General features: G+C 46.7%; 2 protein-coding genes across 2 annotated transcripts; both read left to right on the top strand.

Moving 5' to 3' along the window:
• The first annotated feature begins 1,714 nt into the window (after positions 1–1,714).
• Positions 1,715–8,745, top strand: LOC136513238 (RAN GTPase-activating protein 2-like). The gene is made up of 2 exons (XM_066507236.1): positions 1,715–2,029; positions 6,829–8,745. Exon 2 carries the CDS (start codon positions 6,857–6,859, stop codon positions 8,495–8,497), a length of 1,641 nt encoding a protein of 546 aa, XP_066363333.1. The 5' UTR covers positions 1,715–2,029; positions 6,829–6,856; the 3' UTR covers positions 8,498–8,745.
• A 3,092-nt stretch (positions 8,746–11,837) lies between these two features.
• LOC136511700 (uncharacterized) lies at positions 11,838–23,240 on the top strand. The gene is made up of 8 exons (XM_066505736.1): positions 11,838–12,044; positions 12,412–12,625; positions 13,376–14,097; positions 15,174–15,347; positions 21,052–21,168; positions 21,671–21,850; positions 22,162–22,208; positions 22,683–23,240. Exons 1-8 carry the CDS (start codon positions 11,994–11,996, stop codon positions 23,014–23,016), a joined length of 1,839 nt encoding a protein of 612 aa, XP_066361833.1. The 5' UTR covers positions 11,838–11,993; the 3' UTR covers positions 23,017–23,240.
• The last annotated feature ends 502 nt before the right edge of the window (positions 23,241–23,742 follow it).

The following is a 23,742-nucleotide window of genomic DNA, read 5'->3' on the forward strand; positions in this document are numbered from 1 at the left end:
CAACGGCCTCCGTCGCTTCCTCGGGAGGTTAAACAAGACCGGCTTCGAAGGTCGAAAACGGCTCGTATCCGGCATTCCGGCCTGGGGAAGGGATCAGGGCCCAGTTTAATTGCCGAAAATTTTGGCAAAACGACACTATAGCATTTTCATTGTTATTTGGCAATTAATGTCCAATCATAGTCTAATTAGGCTTAAAAGATTCGTCTCGTGGATTTCGTCTAAACTGTGTAATTAGTTTTATTTTTTATTTATATCTAATACTTCATGCATGCGTCTAAAGATTCGATGTGACAAAAAATCTTGAAAAATTTGACGTTTTGGAGGGACTAAACAGGCCCCAGTCCTACTTCATCGTTCGACCAAGCGACGCCAAGAAACCAGGTGCCCGCCTGGACCGCGACGGCGATGGCGGCGTCGGGACGTGGAACATGCAGAGCAACCTCGAGAAGTGCCTGCGCGTCCGCGACGTGGGGATCGGGATCCAAATCAGCAACCTCAACCTGCACATGGGCAAAGGCAACAACAGCGGCAGCGTGGGGTGGGTGATACACGAGTACACACCATCACGCGCGCGGCGGCGCCACAGCGGCCAGCGGTTCATCAACGCTTCCTTGTTCGGCGATCGAGGGCGATGCTCAATCACGGTTCCTCAGGCGTGGATGAGGATACACTTGTCGGGGGCCCAGATTGGCATGAAGAAAATCATGGTTAGGTTGTTCAAGACCATGGTGACCAGCGACTCCCAGAACACGGCTTAGGTGGGCACTTAATGAGTACACTTCTAACGCAACGCAACATATATAGCCAAAGCAATTGTGGTAAAGACAGTTTATGATGTGCATGTATTTTCCCTGTCACAGAACATGCATGTTTGTTCTTGAATACAATATGAAGTGCTTGCCTTGATGAACGTGTGTTCCTCTTTGTGTTGACGTTAAAAACATAAAAAAAATCCGGTGGAACGCACGGACATAATTCTAGTTATTGAAAAAATAAAATAAAACAGTGAAACAGAGGTACCAAATAAAACTAAAAAAAACTGACATCGGTCAACTCGTCTTTTTTTCAACAGAAATGCTAATGCTCACCTGTGTGTTTTTGGAGCCAGTGACACACGATTTTTACCGTGTCTCTAAGTATAGGGCCCACACCCGACTTCTTCCGATTAAAACAAGCGAAGCGAGGCGACGCTCCTCCGTCGCACGACTCAGACGCATCTCTGTCTCTCCGTGCTCCCTGACGCTCCTCTCTCTCTCACCGACGCTCCTCCCTCTCTCTCTCTCCCAAGTGTCGGCGAGCCTCACCCACGCCGCAGCGACCTCCACCCGGTGAGCCCCACCTGCGCCCGCGTGCGAGCTCGCCGGCCATGGTGGATCCGTCAAGGTAGGTCTTCTTCTTCTCCTCCTCTTCCACCTCCTCCTATTCCTGGACCTGTGCCGACTAGAGACAAAGACGACGACGGCGGTGGCTAGGGTTCCGGCGAGCCTCTTCCTCAAATTTTGTTCTTGTCCTTTCATAAAAAATTATTTCTTATGATTTATGATTTGTAATTTGTGCTGACACAGCCGTGCTCTATGTTACTTGTGATTTGTGCCGACATAGCCACGCGCAGGGCGGTGGACGGCGGCGGTGGGGACCAAGGTCTGGAAGAAGAAGAAGGCCAGAGACCGGAGGTGAAAAAAAGTTGGAGGGCGTTGGATCTTCATGTACAGTTAAAAAAATCATCGGTTAAAATTGCATAAAACACACGTACGTACAGAAAATCTGTCGACTCAACTCCCTGACGCAAACCCTGGAATCGCCGCCGCCCCAGGCCCCCACCCGACCCCGGTAGTCCGCCGCCCTCCCCAGTCCTCCCCCAACCGCACTCCTCGAGTCCTCGGCGACCCCGCTGCTTGCACTGACTGTACTGCCATACAGGACCTAAGCGTGTGCGCTCCCTCTCTAGTGACGACGTCTGGGCGCCCGCTGCCGCCGCCCAGGTGCCTAGGTCTCCACCGGTTCCTTCGCCGGCTACAATCTCCGCCAGGTACGCCCAGCCCTTCTCTTCCGTTCCTCCTGTGCGAAGCTGAGCACCCAAACCCTAACTTAAGCTATTTGTATTCGGATTTGATCTACTCCGTAATTACAAGTGTATACATGTATTATTTTCTACTAATTTCGATTTTTTTTTCAAAAGTTATCGGGTGTACACCCATGTCCTTTAGTGCGTCCACCCTTGCTTGCTTGTTTGGTCCAGCTGAACAGTGACGTCGTGAGTTTATATGCTAGTGTAGAGCAATGTATATTGAACTAGCCAGAACCCCCGCGCTTCGCGCGGGTAGATACAATGAGAGTGATAGGAGTGTATGAACTCATTGTGTTTGGATGCAGTCACATAGAAACATAAAAGTTTGGTATATGACCATTCATGGTTCTGTAAATGTGTAGGACGATGAACTGTATGTGTATATATTTGCAGGGAAGGTATGTCTTTTAGGGGTAGCATCACAATAGCAGCCACCCGCAGCAATCTCCCTCGTCCACGCTCCCAATCCATGCAACCACCACACCAGCGCCGCCTGCAGCCGCCGCCCTATGCATCACTCACTCTGCCGGCACCACCCTCACCTGCACATTGCCCGCATCTGCACTTAGTTGACCATAAGGCGCATGAATCTGTCTTGTGTTTTGGACCCAGGGCAATTGCTTCTTATGTGGATACCCGAAAGCACCTATGAAAACACATGGCAAAAACGATTTGAGTTAAAAAATAGCCCTGTACAGACAAAATAGCTATGGATCATGTCATGACTCATGAGCAATTGTGGTGGGAAAATTCATTACCTGATAAGACGTAAGGTGTGACATGAAGACTCATTTCATCGTTGCCCAAAGCAGTACCAATGTTTTGCAAAACTGCACATTTGGCAAGGCAAGGCTGTCATGGAAATGTGTTCCACCAGAATGAGCATGATCATGAAAGATGATTAGTTTAGGAAGAAGAAAGCATCCAGCACATTGTAACCATCTATACATGAACCTCGTAGGCATGGCATATTTTCCATAATGGGAACAGTGTAAATGAGCGTATCATAAAAGGAAATGTAAGCATTGCATATCGTGGGGAGCCTTCGCTACCTCGCCCACACACGGCCGGACTTGGCATTCTCCGTCGGCTACGTTAGTCGGTTCATGCAGCGACCGACGACGGAGCACCAGCAGGCTGTGAAGAGGATCATCCGCTACGTTGCGGGGACTCTCGACCACGACCTCTACTACCCGAGGTGCCCTGGGGCGGCACACTTCGTCGGGTACAGCGACAGCGACCACGCCGGCGACATCGACACCAGCAAGAGCACGAGCGGGATCCTCTTCTTCCTCGGCAAGTGCCTCGTTAGCTGGCAGTCGGTCAAGCAGCAGGTGGTGGCCCTGTCCAGCTGCGAGGCCGAGTACATAGCGGCCTCCACCGCTTCGACTCAGGCGCTCTGGCTCGCTCGACTGCTTGGTGATCTCCTCGGCAGAGACACTAGAGCGGTGGAGCTCAGGGTGGACAGCAAGTCCGCTCTGGCCCTGACAAAGAACCCCGTGTTCCACGAACGCAGCAAGCACATCCGGGTGAGGTACCACTTCATCCGAGGCTGTTTGGAGGAAGGGAGCATCAAGGCGAGCTACATCAACACCAAGGACCAGCTTGCGGACCTGCTCACCAAGCCTCTTGGGAGGATCAAGTTCCTTGAGCTCTGCTCCAGGACCGGGATGGTTCAACTCTCCCACAAGACGACGCACAAGACTTAGGGGGAGAATGATGGATAAGTCTCATGTGTGGCTGGTCTTTGTGGGGCTGTGCTGCTCACATGGTCCTTGTGGCTGTTTTTTTTGTTTTTAGGACAGCATCTTAGACTAGAGGACAACATCTTAGATGACAGCATCTTAGACTAGAGGACAACATCTTAGCTAGAACAGCATATTAGCATCTTAGACTAGCATCTTGGCATATGCTTGGCTGGCTAGCAGCCTATAAATATGTAACCCTAACCCCTCAGGTTGGTATGGCATTTGTGTGAGTTTGTGTGAGAAATAGACAAGAAAATTGCCCCAACTCCTAGTGTCATCCTCTCTCGATGAGAGTAAGAATTCTCCTACTACCAAGAGTGAGAATTCAGCGACTAACAAACAACAGATCATGTAATATTCTATATGAAATATAATCCTCTTGTACAGAATTATGAAGTACGGAGCTGAGCTGTTACTATGCTATGGTCATGGTTGTTGGATGCTTTTTTGTTCCAATATGACTGGAGAAAAGAAAAATCGGTGTCCATATATCTAGGAGGAAATGATTGCAGATGTTGACACTGTACATGGCAAGAGCAGAGTAACCTAGCAAAGCAGAACATGGAGACCAGTCTTAATTATTTGTCAACTAAGATTCATTAATCCCCTTGCACAAACCATAGATGAGGAAACCTAGCGGGCAACATCCATGAAGATGGATGGTTCTGAGGTTAAAACAGTCCTGCAATTCTTACATGAAGATAGCAGACGCTATAGAGTAAACCTGAAACAGGAAGACATGCATTAGAGAATAAACAATAAGAGGTGATTGATGATAAAGAAAACTAAGGGTAGTGAGAATACCTGGCCAATCTGGGTACATCGATTGCGTGTCTCCTAAAAAATTTCAGGCAGTGGGTTTACATCTAGGGTGGTATTTTCAAAACCAATAAATGTCTATCTGCAGCATACTGATGTAATTATGAGGATGTGGAAAGAGTGAAGCATAGGCATTCTTAGACAAAGGAGTGCATGACCAAAAATGAAAACCAAATTAACAAACCTGGTCTGCTCTTTACCATCAGGAATTCAAAAATTCCTACATTGAGGAAAATGTCAACATGGTTTCAGTAAATAGAACAACATAGTATTTGTATTTGTACTGTATGATACTGATTTCTATTTTTTTTTTGTGTGTAAGCATCTCGTTCTTGCAAGGAATCAACCGTATGGAAAAAGTACCTCATTAGGATAACCTAGAAACTAATAGGATAATTAATCTCTTATAAATAAGATAGAAGATTCAACTACATAATACAATACCGGGCAAGAAGGGAAACACAATTTTAAAATGAAAATCTGGAAGACTATATAATTGCTACTGATATGTAACTGCATATATATTGGATCCACATGTGCATATGTTTGGAAAAGAACAAAAAAAAAAAAGCGAAAAGACAGAGCATACCTCGTTTTGAGGCTCCAAAGGGATGGCGCTAGTTCAGCCGCCGTGCGAGGGAGAGGGCCGTGCCCGCAGGCGTTGCTGCGCAGCGGGGATGTGTGAGGGCGAGACTCATGTTCAGGCTCCAGGCGGACGGTGCTGTTGCATCTGCCGTGCTAGGGAGAAGGCGAGGGCGTTGCTGCTGTGGGGGTGCGCGAGGGAGATGGCCGCAGGCGGGGCGGCGCTGCTGGGAGGCCGCGCCGTGCTCGTGGTTGTGCCGGCGCAGGAGGGTGCGGAAAGGCGGCGCCGGTGCGGCGGAGCCCGCAGGGCGACGCGAGCTGAAGCGAAGCCCACGCAGCGAGGAAGCAAGGTATGGAGACGACGGTGAGGAAGAAGGTCGAGAACTCTGGTCGGCCGGGGCATGGATGAGGATTTTTTTGTCCATTGCTGTTGACGGGGGATGGGATAAGGATCGGGCATGCGGGGGCAAGCAGGAAGGGGCGGACGCGTGGACGAAGGCGTGGCAGGCATCCGATGGATTGGGGCAGGATCGAACGGATGAGGTGGATAAATTGTAGATCTACATGGATCTGGGTGAGGATGACGGGTGGGATACTGTTGATCTACAACGGAGATGTGCTCACGTTTAAAGAGGTTTATAGATATCCAGATTAGCAAATTAAGAACTTATATGTTAGTGTACTTTATTGATGTTTCAGGCAATGTATGGCAAATATCTAGATTAGCAAATTAAGCGCCATAAATGCGTGATGCATAATAGTATAAGAGGTTCTTTTTTTCTATTTGAACTTGCCAAATCCTATGCATGCTAGTCAGAGTAAATGATTTGTTGGTTTCCTACATATAGAAGGTTATAATCAAATCACTTGTGAAATGCCTCTCAGCCTATATGGCTATATCTTTGTTCAGTTAATCAACATTGGCGGAGCGTGAGGGAAAACTTAGCAGGGGCCAACTTCCCAAATGTGAAACTATGCAGTTGCAAATTATATGTGTTAACAATTAGGTGATTAGCAAAGCATCTCAAAATACAATAATAAAAAGTGCCACAACTTATCTCAGTTACCACTCAAATAGCCCCATCTAGCATATGTGCTATTCGAGTCATGGATTAAAGAGTATGCAAGCAAAAATAAATAGAACAAGGAAAGATAAATGAACCTACACAGTGGAGGCGTAGAGCGGGCGGCCAAAGAGCGTTGATTCAACCGAACTGTGGGCTGCAGATGCTTGCAAGCCGCTGAAGGCTCCAGGAAAACTAGGTGGATTATATATTGGTTGGATTGAGTCATCTGAAAACACTTACATGTTAGGACAAAGTGAAAAACAGCACACCAGGTCTTCAGTTTTTTCATGGTGACGAGGGGCTGGAGCCTAGTACGACCTATACATGGCTCCGATAGTGTGAATCAATGTTAGTATTTTAGTGGTAAAAACTTTAGTCGTTGGTAATACTTTTTTTTTGTTACTACTGTACCAATGTTTGGTTCCTTGAAGAGACCAGGAAATACAATCTAACTGGTTCATATTGTTGGTTTATCGTGTTTTTTGCTACTACAATATCTTATGTTATCAAAGCAAGGCTAATACATCGTGTTCTACTATTATAGGTTGCTGTGTTAAGTTCAAGCTTGTCATATGGATCCAACGCAATATTTTCAACCCAGGACATTCTCCATAAAGTTGTGGCCACCAAGTGAAAGCACATGTATCATGCTTGTTGAGAGGATAACAAAGAACCTGTCCTCAGAGTCTATTTTCTCTCGCAAATATAGTCTTTTGGGCAAGCAAGAGGCTCATGAGAATGCAAAAAGGATTGAAGAACTTTGCTTTGCCTCGGCTGATGAGCATTTCAAAAGGGAGCCTGATGGTGATGGGAGTTCTGCTGTCCATCTATATGCAAGGGAAACGAGTAAGATGATGTTGGTAGTCCTGAAAAAAGGTCCAAGGACTTCTGCAGAACTGGAGGCACCTGTAGCTGATACACCTCTTGCACCTGCTGATACTATACTAGATATATCTGGTGGCAAACGTGCTTTTATTGAGGCAGATGAAGCAAAGGAACTGCTGAGTCCACTTACCAAACCAGGAAATTCGTATAAAAGAATTTGCTTTAGCAATAGGAGCTTTGGTATTGATGCTGCCAATGTTGCTGGGCCAATTCTCGAATCAGTCAAGAATCAGCTCACAGAGGTAGATATCTCAGATTTTGTTGCAGGAAGGCCTGAGGATGAAGCTCTAGACGTGATGCGCATATTCTCCAAAGCATTAGAGGGTTCTGTACTGAGATATCTGAATATCTCTCACAATGCTTTAGGTGAGAAGGGTGTCAGGGCATTCAGTGAGCTCCTGAAATCACAGGAATCCCTGGAAGAATTCTATGTGATGAATGATGACATATCAGAGGAAGCTGCAAAAGCTCTATCTGAGCTTATTCCTTCAACTGAGAAGCTTAAGATTCTTCACTTCCACAACAATATGACTGGAGATGAAGGTGCTATGTATATTGCTGAGATGGTTAAGCGTTCTCCAAATGTGGAGAGTTTCAGGTGCTCAGCAACAAGGATAGGATCTGATGGTGGAGTCGCATTGTCTGAGGCACTAGGTAGATGCACTCGTCTGAAGAAACTTGATCTTAGGGACAACTTATTTGGTGTTGATGCAGGGTTAGCTCTCAGCAAAACCCTTCTGAAGCTTCCTGATCTTGTTGAGCTTTATCTCAGTGATCTTAATCTTGAGAACAAGGGTACGAAAGCAATTGCTGTTGCCCTCAAACAGTCTGCACCACAGCTAGAGGTCCTTGAAATTGCTGGAAATGAAATAAATGACAAAGCAGCCCCAGCTTTGGCAGAATGCCTGGCAGCAATGCAGTCACTCAAGAAGCTGACCTTGGCTGAAAATGAACTGAAGGATGATGGTGCTGTGATTATTGCAAAATCATTGGAAGATGGCCACACAGATCTCAAGGAACTGGACGTGAGCACAAACATGCTGCAGAGGGTTGGAGCTCGGTGCTTTGCGCGGGCAGTCACAAATAAACCAGCTTTTGTGCAACTGAACATCAATGGAAATTTCATCTCCGATGAAGGGATTGATGAGGTGAAGGAAATTCTAAAGGCTGGTAAGAAATCCCTGGATGTGCTGGGCTCACTAGATGAGAACGATCCTGATGGAGAGCCTGATGATGGTGACGATGAGGAAGAGGATGAGGATGCCGAGGACAATGAGGACGAGCTTGATTCGAAGCTGCAGAGTGTTAAGGTTGAGCAGGATGATTGACCATCCTTAGGTTAAATAGCTTTAGCTACTCCAATAGTCATCTGGATTTACACCATCTATGCTAAACTTTTAATTATAAAGAATGCACCGTGGCTCCATTATTTTGAACTGAGCCAAGTGGCCTGGTGATCTAGACTTGCGGTTCATTAGTGTAGCTTCCGTGGGAACTTTGGTATCAGTGTTGGAAGGGTCAGGTGAAGCTGTCCCTTGAAACTGGGCTGAACTTATTTCATGGATCCTATTTATTACTTAGTTGCTCCAACTTGTTTGCTATTATGTTTTTGGGTGCTTTTGTTGGTTTATTTGGGATCTGTGGTATTGTGGCATGTATGGCTGATGCATATGTTGGTGTCGCCACAAGTAAGGATGAATTATGTGGTTTTAATTACGGACGCAAATTGATAGGCCCACTGACTTGATGTACTAGTCGTTGGTTATTGCAACCAGGATGCCGAAGTGCTATTGCAGCATGGTGTTTCTAGGTAGGGAATATGGTGCTTTCACCTTTGATGGATATTTTCGCTAGAGGTCTAGAGCAATTAGTATCCCTAGCACCTCTAGTGGCTTTCCAGTTCATTTTCATCAATCTTTGGTTGTTGATATCGATCTTGCAGGATGCTGTGTTATTGTGAAGTAAATGAATGCCCTCAATAGCATGGCTGTTCATATTGAATTCTGATAGTTAAACAGGCAAGGGTGAATTTTTGTTGTACTTTAGGGAGCTAGTGATGCTGGATGATAGATAAGTTGGCAGCAGCAAGCTAGGTAGCAGCTTGTGCTGTTGTGTTGTGGTACAATGCATTTGCTTTTATCAGAGGGTTTGTCTGGTAATCACCAAGTGAATTATGGAATTCTGTCACTACTTTGGTATCTCCAGCTAGTCTGGTGCTCTGATATGTGGATTTGGTGTCACCATAGGATATGTAGGCTTTTTTCTTCCCAAGAATGCATCTATTGTTTGATATGGGTCCTCTTGCACAACTTAATATTGGTGAGAAATGCGAGATACTAGTATACTACAGCTGACATGTCTGGACTATCTGCATTGAGATGATTTGTAGACTTGTACTATAGTATATCTGATAGTCAATCTTTGACCATGTTGGAATTAGTTCTATTTCGGTTTATTGCAAGGTTCATGCTAAGGAATGGAAAACTGGTTGGTACATTTTTACCAATTTAGGAAACCACTTTGCACAGACCCATATATCGTTTCTTTTATAATTTTTCTGAGGTAATGCTGACTGTTGAAAAATACTCCTATACGGAAAATGTGCGAGAATCAGTGTTACTACTTGACCCTTTTTTGGGGGGTTTCAGTTGAAACCACAAAAAAAAAAAAAAATCACAATTTGATCCTTTTTTCGTGGGTTTGAGTTGAAGTCATGAAAAATGTGTCAACTCCCAGATGAGTTTTTGTTAATGGCATTAGGGTTGCATGAGGTTTGTCCCGTGATGTTTGGCATAGGAGTTCAAGACTGCTTATCGAACCTTAGTTCAGCTGTGAACTACGTGAGGAACCTGTGGATTGCCTTGCATCTTTAGAAAGCCAGAAGTCATTATTTTACTCTTACAATTACAAATCTTTGGTTTTATTATTCACCCTTGTAATAAGATAGTAAAAGGATTGCAGATTCCACTGGCACAGGATTTCAAGACTTCTTATGGGACCTTAGTTCAACTGTGAGGACTAAAATGAAGTTTGCGATGTTGTTTATGTATAGGTACAAGCCTTTGGTTTTTAGTATTCACCCTTGTAACTTGTATAAGGCAGTAAAAGTATTTGTAGATTCGACAATCAGATGTATAAATGGAGTGTGCTAGCTGAAAGATACTAAGCATGAAGCAAGCGTGAATCAAGCGTGATAGATACATAAGCTAAAAGATCAGCCTGGAAACAGTTTGCAGCCATGCGAGCTGCAGTGTTTACCTCAGCATCGGACGAGCTACAGCGATGTGAGACCATCCCCATTAAGGGCGTGTTTAGATCCAAAATTTTTTGGGTTTGGGGTACTGTAGCACTTTCGTTTTTATTTGACAATTAGTGTCTAATTATAGACTAATTAGGTTCGAAAGTTTCGTCTCGCGATTTCTCATCTAACTGTGTAATTAGTTTTTTTTTCGTCTATATTTAGTACTCCATGCATATGCCGCAAGATTTGATGTGACGGGTACTGCGCAAAAATTTTTAGTTTTTGGATGAAACTAAACGGGGCCTAATAAATGTTCAAATGGCTAGCCGTCGTCTTGGTGGTATGCTGCTTCCTTTGTGGCTAAGAAATACGGCAGTACGGGCCTGTTTGGAGGGTAGCAAACCGAACCATGCTTGTTGACTAGCTAAGGAACAATAGCTCTCTGGTCCTTTCGTTTCTGTTAAATTATTATTCTACTAGTACAAACGAACTTAAAAAGAAGAAAAATAGAAATAACACCACAAACAAATAAAAACAAAAAAAAATGCTTCGCTCTATTGTAAATTGTGTCAGATTGAAATTTTTGTTTTGTTTTGTTTTGATGAGAGATGTGTTATCTTGGCAGTTAGAAACGGTCATGACTTCGCATAACAACCTGCATCTAATAGCTGAATGTTCAAAAGAGTCAATCGCATGAGATGGGCATATTTGGATACCATTGACTGTAAATTTTGTGTAATATAATCTCCATAAAAACTCTCGAATTATTGTAATAAGGCATATTTTGCACAACAATAATCATAGGAAACAAGTGCAACTAAACAAGAAAGCAAAGTGTCCTCAAAAGAAGTGCAACAGTACGTCAGTACCATCAAATATCTAATTCTGTTTTGTTACTTACATTTAACAAAAGAAAGAAAGCTTTACAAATTTACCTAGATGAAGTACTCAAACTTGGCGCTTTCTCTCATCACATCTTTTAAACATAAAAGTTAGGTCATTTCAGTTAAGGTGTGGTCTAGGCTGAAATTATTGACAATTATAGAGTTCTGTATAAAATAAATTTAACATAGCAGAAGTATTTTTACTATTTGTACTAATTCCGTTCCAAAAAAGGTAAATATCATTTTTCGAGCATTCAAGAAATATATATATAAATAATATTTGTAATACGTAATAAGCATCATCATTAGATTAATCTTGAAGTAAATTTTCACAATATTTTTTTTGAGATACAAATGTTAATAAATTAAGTTAAATTTAGGATTAATTGACTCCTCAAGATTTATATTATTTTTTGGACGACTAAGTATTTTTAGATTTAACATACACTGAAGTTCTCGAATTCGAAGTACTGGAGGACCTAAACGGAAAAAAGGAAGGGACGGGCTGGAGCTGGTAAAAGCCCGTCCTCCCCCTCGGTTTCGGTCACCTCCTCGCTTTCCTTCTTCACTTGGTATCTCACGCAATCAGCGGGGAGGAACCCCAAACCCTAATCCTCTCCATCCGCGCCGCCGGAGGCAGCCGTGTGGGAGCTCGGTTCTCGGGGTTCTGCATCGATCTCTGTTCTCTAGGTTTCTCAGATGGGCGATCTCAAGGAGGTTTTCCGCTCCCTCCAAGAACTCTTCCCTCAGGTGCGTACGATCGGTTCTCGTCCGTGTCTCGCGTACAGCCTTTGAGATGTCATGTGTGAAGGGCTGCAAAAGAAGTTTTTTTTTTCGTGAATGTATTTTTTTTGGTAGCTGAGGGTACTAGGGTAGGTGACTAGCCCTAGGAGGCTAGGACACACATGGACTGGGGAAATACCAGTGGGATTAGGAGCTGCTTATGGCGGTGAGATTCGATTCGATGGTTTTGGAGAGATCGGACACGATTATTTGATGATTAGATCAAATTTAGGGGCGTTATCTGTTGGGTTTATGGGCAGCCTGAAATTGCAATGTTTGTGCCGTTCCTGGCTGTTTCCTGAGGTCAAATTTGTCTGATAACTCTTTTCTGCAGGTTGATCATCGTATACTGAAGGCTATCGCAATTGAGCACCGTAAAGATGTTGATTCCGCGGTGGTTACTGTCCTTGATGAAGTCATGCCGTCCATGGCTGGTTCGGCTGGAGCTTTGTCTACCCATCAAGAAGTGTTGCCATCTATGGATGATTCTGTTGGGAATTTGTTTGCTAATCGCAGCACACATGAAGTGGGAAGTTCATCAGTTGCTGGTGAGCATGAAAACCAAACTTTTAGCCTTTTGCACCATTTTTTTCTTCTGAGACGACGTTTGGCCCCATTTGTACTCTAGTGTTAAAGCCTTAAAGGTGTTCTGTTAGGACCCCTTAGGATGTTTTTTACATATATAGTGTATTTGTACTGTAAGAGTAAAATAAGATATATTGATGATAGCTTGCATATTCTTGTGCACTGGTAGTATTTCCCTTATATTTTTTTAGTTATTATTACGAGGTTTACAATATGGTTGAAAGGTCCCCAAAAACACATGCTTGAAATTGTGTCATTTGGCTCACTTACTACTATACCAGTGGTGTTTAAACTTATTCAGTGCTCCTGTTACGTTATAGTAATTATTTAAGGCTGTGAGGTTGTACTTTCTTATGTGGGTAAATTTTATCTCTGAACCAGTCCACACTCAAAAGCTTGGTTCAGTTTAGAGATGTTCTGTGCGTAGCCCTTTTTGTTCTTCATTGAACCAAGAATATTTTGTTTTAGATATTGTTGCCATATATCACCATTAACATTTCTTGAATTTGCGGATGGGCCTCTAGCTGAGTTGGTTAGGTGATTCTAGTAGCACTTCTTAGATCTTGGGTTCGACTCCCCATGGGAGCGAATTTCAGGCTTGGGTTTAATATACTGGGGAGCTCTGTTCCACAGTCTTCACCCACCCACCCCCCCCCAAAAAAAAAGCATTTCTTGAATTTACACTAACTGAGTTGGTTGTTGCCACAAATTAGGACATGATATACGTATTGATGAGGTTGATGTAAGTGTTCAATCTGCGCAACACACTTCTTCTGGGGAGGTCAAAATTGGCAAGCAAGGAAACATAAACAATGAATATGTGGGAAGACTTCCATCAATCGAAGGGGTCAGTGAGCAACTAAATCTACATTCTGATCCTATCCCAAATGGCGGTCAGCATGATTTGATTCCCAACCTTGATGTGCTATCTTCAAATACCAATCCAGAGAAAAAGTTGGCTTACACAGATAATGAAGTTGGATACGGTGGATTGTCAAGTGAATGTTTTTCTCAACCACTGACAGGGGAAGATGGTGGTGATATCCCACAATCCCATGATCAAGATCCTAATAAGATGATTCCAGTTGGGGATTACTTTCCCCAGAACACTTCAATGGAGTTCTTCAGTGGCTATGAGGACATAAATTTTGATGATGACCTTTTGCCTCTTGGTTCTAATGATCAAATATCTTCTGGAATTTTGGGTACTGAAAAAGATTTTTTTGCGCCTGTGCTGGATGTTCCTGGTCGAGATAAAGAAGAATCGTCCGCTGAGACTTCTGGATTTGTAGAACAGAAGGACACCAGCAATGTTGCGGATATGCTTCCTGATCTTAATTTGAATCATTTTGCTTCTACTGCTTCAACTCACTCAAGCCATTCTGTTAGTATTGAGTCTCTTGAGGATTCTGTTGCTGATGCCAGAAGCAATAAGGTAATGTATTATGCTTGCTGTGCACTGGTCTTTTTTATGCATTATGTAAATATTAATTTTCAATTGTACATTTCTCTACCATGTACCTGTCATGTGTGTGTGCTCACTAGCACTGGATATTAGTAGAACATTCATTTGGATTGATGGTGACTCCCTCTCTCTTTTTATCTTGTTTGGCCTTCCCTGAGAAATAAAGCGAGTATATTGGACTAAAAAGCGCATGAATACATGCCTAACCTATTTTTGTTTTGTCATGGTTTTTTGTGACAAGTATTTGGGATGAAATTTCACATGCTCAAATTTTCTCAAAAACGCCACATGCTCGTTTTTGACTGAACATGCCATATTCTCAAGTTTTTTACAAGCATAAAAGACCTGTACAACCACCATATTTACTAGCTGGGGTCATTTTTACGTAGAAGAGGATATTCTACTGTCTTCTTCTGCACTAGGTTTAATAGATAGGTGTATCTGTGTGCAGCAATCAAGGTACGTTGAGATAATCATATTGGATTGTAGTTAATCCATTAGGTGTACGTGTACTGACCGTCTAGGATGAAAAGGGCACAAGATCACCACCCCTTAGATTGATGAGAGCTACTTGAAGCCATCCTGGACATTAATTAGTATTCTGAGCCCCACCTAATTACATACTCCCTCCATTCCAAATTATAAGACGCTTTGGCTTTTCTAGATACATAGCTTATGTACTTAGATATACATTATGTATAGATACATAGTAAAAACAATGTATCTAGAAAAGCCAAAGCATTTTATTTAAGCTGCTGCGGTATATTTTTTTCAAAAGATTTATGTCTTGAAGTCGTTTATTTGGTTTCCTATTAGGATCTGTTTCTTTGTCATATGAGCCTGAATTTTCTGAATAATGAGGACTGCCAATTATAGTTCCTCATAAAAAATCAAAACTTCTATGCGAGCTATATTTCTTCTTTCACTTTCTGATGCTTTCTCAAGTTTTAAACATCACTTTATATGTACAATGTGTACTCCAATGATTAACTATAATATTGTTGTTGAGGTTGGTGGCTCATTCTTGTGCTTTTGATATAATGCAGAATGATCTGTTACCTTCTCTAGAGTTGGTTACAAAAATGATAGAGGATGTTGAGCTTCTTGAAGAAAATGCTAAAGTAGCCAAGCATGAAGCATCTGTTGCTGGGACAGGCATTCTGACCAAAGTTGAGGAGCTTGGAGAAATGTTAACTCATGCAAAGGAAGCAAATGATATGGTATTTTCCTCTGACCTAATATCTCATCAATCATCATTTTATAAAACCTCTCGATCTGCCTAGGGTCATGGCACAGGATATGTTATGGTGGGAAAGGTGTACCACCGCCGTAACAAGAAGAGTGGCTAAGGTAGTAGGGGTTGGGCCAGGCACTAGGGTGCGGCCAGCCACCAGGGCAAGGCGTGGGAGCCGGTTTGGGCCCCAGCCGGGTCTATAGGAGTTAGTTATTAAGAGTCCTAGTTGGTTTGGAGTTTGTTGAGTCAGGGCTGTCAGCCCTTAGATTTAGGAAAGGTTTGTTATTGAGTTGTTATAAGTATCAAACAATCTAAAGGAATAAAGGATAGCCTGAGATTGAGTTTATCTCACCTTGGGCCCTCGGGCGTTACTGTTCACGATCTCCTATTGTCATCAAGCTTCCAGCCAGGCGCCGAGCACGGCGCCGCCAGTTCGTCGCCGGGGTTTCAAGCCCAGGCCTCTCGTCTCCCACTCCTACTCTCTCCGGTCCCTAAGCTCCAACAACCTGGTATCAGCCATGTCTGGTCTTGGGTCGTCCGCCGCCGCCGTCGCTCCAACCACCGCCGCTGCCACCGTCGCCTCCACCACCGCCCTCCCTGTGTTCACCACCTCCGCGCCAATTGTGGCCACCACCGCGTCGCTGCTCAACCCACCACCCGCCGCCCCAACATCCCCCGCCGAAGCCTTCAACGCCTTGACGACGGCCATCTATGCGCTGCAACGCCAGATGGGGGACATCTCCTTGCGTCTTGCAGCGGTGGAACGCCAGCCCTCGTCTTCGGGGCCACCGGTCTTCCAGTACGGGCTGCCGGGTTACGGCGGCATCTCGGCGCTGCCTGCCTCGGGGTCGGCCATCTTGGAGCTCCCGTTCGCCGCACCACCAGTGCCGACCACGGGGGTCACCATCGCCGGTGCCCTGTCCCTGCCGCCGCAGCCGTCATCTGCGAGGCTTCCCATCACCCAGATTCCTTTTCCACACTCGCCGTCGCCCGTGCCTTCCCTGTCATCCATCATGCAAGGAGCCGGGATCGCTGCACCGCCACCTTCGAATGCGATGCACACGCCGCCGCCACTGCCTCATCTACCGCCGGAGCCGGAGGGTCCTGCTGTCCCCCGGTACCATAAGCTGTCCTTCCCCACCTACGACGGCAAGGAGGATCCGCTTGGCTGGCTGCTCAAGTGTGAGCAGTTTTTCCGCGGCCAGCAAACTCGGCACGCGGATTGGGTTTGGCTTGCGTCCTACCACCTCACCGGCACAGCCCAGATGTGGTACACAATCCTGGAACGCGACGCCGGCTGGCCCGATCGGGAAGAGTTCAAGCGACTGTGCCATCAATGCTTCGGACCCCCGCTCAGTACCAATCACTTAGCGGACCTGGCACGCCTACCCTTCACATCATCGGTTGATGCGTACCTAGATGTGTTTCAGGCGCGGATGGCGCACGCCGGTCGCCTCTCGCCACACCAGCAGGCTCAGCTATTCACCGGGGGCCTTCCGGACCACATCCGCGTCGACGTCGAGCTCCACGACCCGCAAGATCTCCAGCGGGCCATGCGCCTGGCACACGCGTACGAGCGGCGGAATATGCCTGCACCGCTCGCCCTGCCAGCATCGTCGGGCCACCCGGCTCGCCGCAATGCGGGGACGGCACCAGCACTTACTGCGTCGGCGGGTTCCCAGGGGAGTTCGGGGCCAGCTTCATCAGCGCCAGCAGTCACTACCAGGCCATTCAAGCCGGCTGTCACCTGAGGAGATGGCTGAACGTCGCAAACAGGGCCTCTGCTACAACTGCGATGAGCAGTACGTCCGCGGCCACAAGTGCGCCCGACTTTTTTATCTAGAGGCATCGGACTACATCGTCGAGGAACCAGATGACGCCGATGAGGAGCCAGCGGCACCTGCAGCAGCGAGCCGGCCGCCCTTCGACCCCGATGCCCCCATGATCTCGCTCAACGCCATTACGGGCATTCGGACTGAGGACACCATGCAGCTCTATATCCAGATGGGCAATGAGCAGTTTGTCGCGCTCCTGGATTCGGGGTCCACGCATAATTTTGTGCGCGGCGACGTCGCCTGACGCGTTGGCCTTCAGTTCCATCCCTGCCCGGGTGCCAGGGTCATAGTCGCCAACGGGGACCGTGTGGCCTGCCGCGGCCTCGCAAAGGACGTCGCCATTCGCATCGCCGACGAACACTTCTCCATCGACTGCTACTCGATCCCGATTGACGGCTACGACATGGTCCTCGGCGTCACCTTCCTGAGGACGTTGGGACCCATCCTCTGGGACTTCGATGATTTGTGTATGGCGTTCTCACGCAACGGCCGTCGCGTGTTCTGGCGCGGCATCGGCTAGACACGGCGCGATGTTCAATCAACTCAGCGCCTCCATACACTGTGTCAAGATGGGCCGGCTCTGATGGAACATTTGCTGCAGTCTTTCGCGGACCTCTTCGCTGAGCCCCAGGGCTTGCCGTCGGTCCGTTCGTGTGATCACCGCATACACCTCCAGCCCAACACAGCGCCGGTGGCAGTCCGGCCCTACAGATATCCACAGCTACAGAAAGAACTCGAGTCACAGTGTGCGGCTATGCTGTCCCAGGGCATAATCTGGCCAAGTACGTCGCCATTTTCAGCGCCGGTGCTGCTGGTCAAGAAGCCGGACGCCTCCTGGCGCTTTTGTGTCGATTATCGCGCCCTCAACGACCGCACAGTTAAGGACAAGTTCCCCATTCCAGTGGTAGAGGAGCTCCTGGATGAACTCAAAGGCGCCAAATTCTTCACCAAATTGGATCTCCGTTCGGGCTACCATCAAGTCCGGATGCATGCGGATGACATTGAGAAGACAGCCTTCCGCACACATCATGGCCACTTCGAGTTTTTGGTCATGCCGTTCGGCCTGACCAACGCGCCGGCAACATTCCAGAGCCTCATGAACACGGTCCTTCAGCTGTACCTCCGTAAGTTCGTATTGGTTTTTTTCGATGACATTCTAATCTACAACCCTTCGTGGACGGCGCATCTCTAGCATGTCAAGGCCGTCCTAACAGTGTTGCGGGAACAGTAGTTGCGCGTCAAGCGCAGCAAGTGTTCGTTCGCCGCGCCCTCCGTTGCGTACCTGGGCCACATCATCTCCGCTGGTGGGGTGGCCATGGACCACTCCAAGGTGGAGGCAGTGACGTCGTGGCCTCAGCCACGTTCAGCGCGGGGTCTCCGTGGCTTTCTCGGGTTGGCGGGCTACTACTGCCGCTTCATCAAGGATTTCGGCGCCATCGCTGCGCCCCTCACGCAGCTCCTGCGCAAGGACGCCTTTCTCTGGTCGGAGGCGATAGCAGTGTCGTTCACGGCGTTGAAACAAGCGCTGGCTGCAGCGCCGGTTCTCCAGTTGCCGGACTTCGCGGTACCCTTCACAGTGGATTGCGATGCGTCTGGATCGGGCTTCGGCGCTGTGCTGCACCAGGGCACGGGCGCTATAGCATTCTTCAGCAGGCCGTTCTCGCCACGGCACATGAAGCTCGCGGCGTATGAGCGGGAACTCATTGGATTGGTACAAGCTGTTCGACACTGGAGGCCATATCTTTGGGGGCGTCGCTTCGTCGTGCGCACAGATCACTATGCGCTCAAGTTTCTCCTCGACCAGCACCTCTCCACCCTGCCTCAACACCAGTGGGTCTCCAAGCTGTTCGGCTACGACTTTGCCGTCGAATTTCGGCCGGGCCGCCTGAACGTGGTGGCGGACGCGCTGCCCGGCGTGACGAGGCTGCTGATCAGCTGCACGCCCTGTCAGGACCATCCTTCGACCTCTTCGACAACCTCCGCCGCGAGCTCGACAAGGACACAGCCATGCGCGCGCTGCAGGACTCCATAGCCGCTGACCGCGGCGCCCCTTGGCGTGTTGTGGTTGGCCTCATCCTTCACGGTACCCGCGTCTTCGTGCCGGTGCAGTCGGCGCTGCTGCCCACAGTGCTGGAGCTGGCCCACTCGGTTGGGCATGAGGGCGTTCAGAAGACCCTCCATCGCCTGCGTGCCCAGTTCTACGTCGAGGGCGATCGCGCACACGTGCGTGACTATGTGCACGCCTGTGCCATCTGCCAGAAGAACAAGGTGGACTCCCTTCGGCCGGCAGGGCTGCTGCAGCCCCTGGCGGTGCCATCACAAGTGTGGTCCGACATCTCGCTCGACTTCATCGAAGGACTGCCGCGTGTTAATGGCAAGAGCGTCATCTTAACGGTGGTCGATCGCTTCTCCAAGCATGCGCACTTCATTGCGCTCAGTCATCCGTACACCGCGGCTTCGGTCGCCAAGGCATTCTTCGAGGCCATTGTTCGCCTGCACGGGTTCCCCAACTCCATTGTCAGCGACAGGGACCCCGTGTTCACGGGCAATGTGTGGCGGGATCTATTCAAGTTGGCGGGGGTCAAGCTCCGCCTCAGTACGGCGTTCCACCCGCAAACTAATGGCCAATCCGAAGCAGTCAACAAGACCATTGCCATGTATTTGCGCTGCATCACCGGCGACCGTCCCCGGGCGTGGTTGGAGTGGCTGCCATGAGCAGAGTACTGCTACAACACGTCATACCACACTGCCTTACGGACTTCGCCATTTCAGGTTGTGTATGGCCGGTCGCCGCCAGCCTTGATTCCCTATACTGCAGGTACAGCGCGCACCGACACCGTCGACGCGCTTCTCCAGGATCGTGACGCCTTCCTGGCTGAGGTGCGCGAACGCCTTCTCCAGGCCCAGTAATATGCCAAGCGATACTACGACGGCCACCATCGCCCCTTGGAGTTTGCAGTGGGCAATTGGGTGTGGCTCCGCATCCTTCATCGACCGGTGCAGTCGCTGCTGCCGGGGCCGCGGGGCAAGCTCAGCCCACGGTTCGCAGGCCCCTTCCAGGTGACCGAGCGCATTGGTGACGTCGCGTACCGGCTGTTGTTGCCCGAAGGAGCACGCATCCACAACGTCTTTCATGTGGGCGTCCTCAAGCCGTTCCGGGGGACTCCTCCAGCAACGCCCCCGGCCCTTCCTCCGCTGCGCCACGGCCGTCACCTCCAGTAACCGGCACGGGCTCTACGTGCCCAGCTTCGGCGGGGCACTTGGCATGTCTTGATCCAGTGGGCGACGCTGCCGGAAGATGAAGCCACTTGGTAGCAGCTGGACGCATTCTGCGCTGAGTTCCCTGCCTTCCAGCTCGAGGACGAGCTGTTCGTCGAGGGGGGGAGTGATGTTATGGTGGGAAAGGTGTACCACCGCCGTAACAAGAAGAGTGGCTAAGGTAGTAGGGGCCGGGCCAGGCACTAGGGTGCGGCCAGCCACCAGGGCAAGGCGTGGGAGCCGGTTTGGGCCCCAGCCGGGTCTATAGGAGTTAGTTATTAAGAGTCCTAGTTGGTTTGGAGTTTGTTGAGTCAGGGTTGTCAGCCCTTAGATTTAGGAAAGGTTTGTTATTGAGTTGTTATAAGTATCAAACAATCTAAAGGAATAAAGGATAGCCTGAGATTGAGTTTATCTCACCTTGGGCCCTCGGGCGTTACTGTTCACGATCTCCTATTGTCATCAAGCTTCCAGCTAGGCGCCGAGCACGGCGCCGCCAGTTCGTCGCCGGGGTTTCAAGCCCAGGACTCTCGTCTCCCACTCCTACTCTCTCCGGTCCCTAAGCTCCAACAGGATATCTGACAATTTATCTATCTACAGCATGCTGGAGAGGTTTTTGGTGAGAAAGCTATTTTAACCACAGAGGCACGTGAGCTTCAATCACGACTTCAGAGGCTTTCAGATGAGAGGAATAAATATCTGGTGATAATTGAAGAGGTATATTGTTTCTTTGGTGCTGGTATCACATTGGAGTTGGCACAATAACTATCATCCTGCATAAACTAAAAAATAGTACTCTCTGTTCCAAATAATGTCACTTTGACTTTTTTGGTATTTGATGTACCAAAAAAGTCAAAGCGACTTATAATTTGGAACAGAGGGAGTAACCTTTGAAGTTTGTAAAGTGTGATATTGAAGAACTGACACCTTTTAGTTTATATAGTTGCCATGTTTATTCGTGAATTTGGAAAACCTATATTTTTCTACTCTGGTTTGAGTTTCATACCAAAACATGGAACTGTTGGTCTGTTCAGTTACACTTTCCTTACTTTTCGTATGCAGAATTGATTCCTTTTATCATTTTTGTTTGATCTGACTTGATTTATACTTTTTTTGACAATCATCAACACTGAAACCTATAGTGGCCATGTAATTGATTGCATTACATTATAAAAGCTGAATTGATGCTAAATTTGATATTTAAATTTAATTTGTATAGATACGCCAAACTCTTGATGAAAGATTGGCTGCTGCACAACAAGAAATTGCAGCAGCCGAGAAAGAAAAGATTGAAAAGGAGGCTGCTGCTCAGGCACTACTTGATGAACAGGAAAAGACGATGAATTCTATTGTCGAAGAATCAAGAAAGCTGCAGAAAGAAGCTGAGGAGAACCTGAAGGTATTATCTGCTTCCTTTATCCAGTAATATGGGTTTTAAATTTTGACAATTTTATTTTGTGTTTTTCCTTGTTTTATAATCTATAAAACATGCTTCCCCTGTGTATAATAGATATTGATTTGTTTTATATCTAATAATATACTCCTGTGTATAATGGATGATATACTCCTGAGGTGAGGAGTATAGGCACGTGTTATTGTCCACACATTTGTCTCGCAGGCAACATATAATAGGATATATAAATTTGCAGAACAATTTTTTTTACAACAAACAATTGTTTACTGATGTTTATAATCAAATTGTTTGTACAGTTGAAGGAATTCTTGGTTGAGCGGGGCCAAATTGTTGATATGCTGCAGTAAGTTGTCATTTCATCTCAGCTACTTCAGTACTGTTAAACCGTTCAACACTAGTCCTGTTCAAACTTTGAATTGTTTTATTTTTTATCTTTCAAAGATTCTCATGAGCATACCACTCCACACATTAAGATGAATACCTGTCCTGTTCAAACTTTGAATTGTTTTACTTTTTTATCTTTCAAAGATTCTCATGAGCATACCACTCCACACATTAAGAATAATACCTGTTATAATAGTCATTCAGATAAATGGGAATTGAAGCAAACATTAAAATAATTCTCATTTAACAATACTTATTTATTTAGTGTAATGTCTAACTTGTCAAGCCATGTCTTGTCTGCACTGTACAATAATGTACCACCCTGCCTGCTCAAATGATTTAGAGCTATGATAGCAGTAGACTATCTTTGAAGTGTTTATGAGCTCTAAATCTGCAACCAACCCTGTGATTCATGTCCTTGACCTCATTGCAGAGGTGAGATGGCTGTGGTCTTTGAGGACGTTTCGTTGCTGAAGCGAGTGGTGGATGAGCACCTATCATTGAGCAAGTTGCAGCGCTCAGCTATGTCGAGCCTCTCTTCTTCACTACATTCTTCTCATCACAAGAGCTGGAGTTCCTCGGATAGGACTACCGAAGCCATCGAGTCTTCAGATAAGTGCACCCTTGTTGAACCTGCAAGCCCAGTGTGCAAAGATCTGGATGGCGACGAGTGCGCTGTGGAAGTGTCAGATGGCAATGACGCTGGTAAAGGCATTTTGAAGCGCGTGAATTCCAAGGAGGATGGGGATGGATGGGAGCTTTGCTGAAAGATGTTCAGGAATAGTGGCGTTGCCAGAGGATGCTGAAGTGGTAGAGAATATGAACTAGCAATAATGGTGTATAAACGTTTACTAGTGCGGTGCTAATCTAGTCGATTTCATATGATCGGGGAACTGTCGTGGACTCACTGGCTCATCGCAGCAGTATGTGAGATGAGTCCAACTGCAGCTTGATGTGGTATATATAAAAGTGAAGATTTCTCCGATACAAATTTTATGTTGTTTTTTAGTTTTGTTCTAAGTTAAAATTCCCCTGACTTTTACTGCGTTTTCTAAAAAAATATCATCATCAATAATACTAAACAAATGCACTATCGATACATAAATGGTGGATTTGAAGAATTTAATTTGATTATGTAGATGTTGTATTTCTTTTTATGTGAGGAGTTTGGCGACGCTAATTTGAATCTGCAAAATAAGAACAGATATAGGATAAAGTTAAAAGTGTCTTGTAATTCGAATAAAGTCTTGTCCGCGAGTGCCCATGTTTATTTCTCTCTTGGAGCTAATACTCTTAGGTCAGTTCGCATGATGAGCTATGAACAAGCATTGATAATGATCTGGTGAGGGCGTTCGGCCATCTGGACGAGCCTCTGCCTCCCTGGGCCTACGGACCAGCTTAGCCTGCTCCCCCTGGCGGGCCATCTAAAACTTTTAAGGGATCCAGGAGCCACGGGCAGAAGGCGCGTTTGACGGCAGCCCCACGAAGAAGCT

This window comes from Miscanthus floridulus, chromosome 16 (assembly GCF_019320115.1).
Source record: "Miscanthus floridulus cultivar M001 chromosome 16, ASM1932011v1, whole genome shotgun sequence".
Lineage (NCBI taxonomy): Eukaryota > Viridiplantae > Streptophyta > Magnoliopsida > Poales > Poaceae > Miscanthus > Miscanthus floridulus.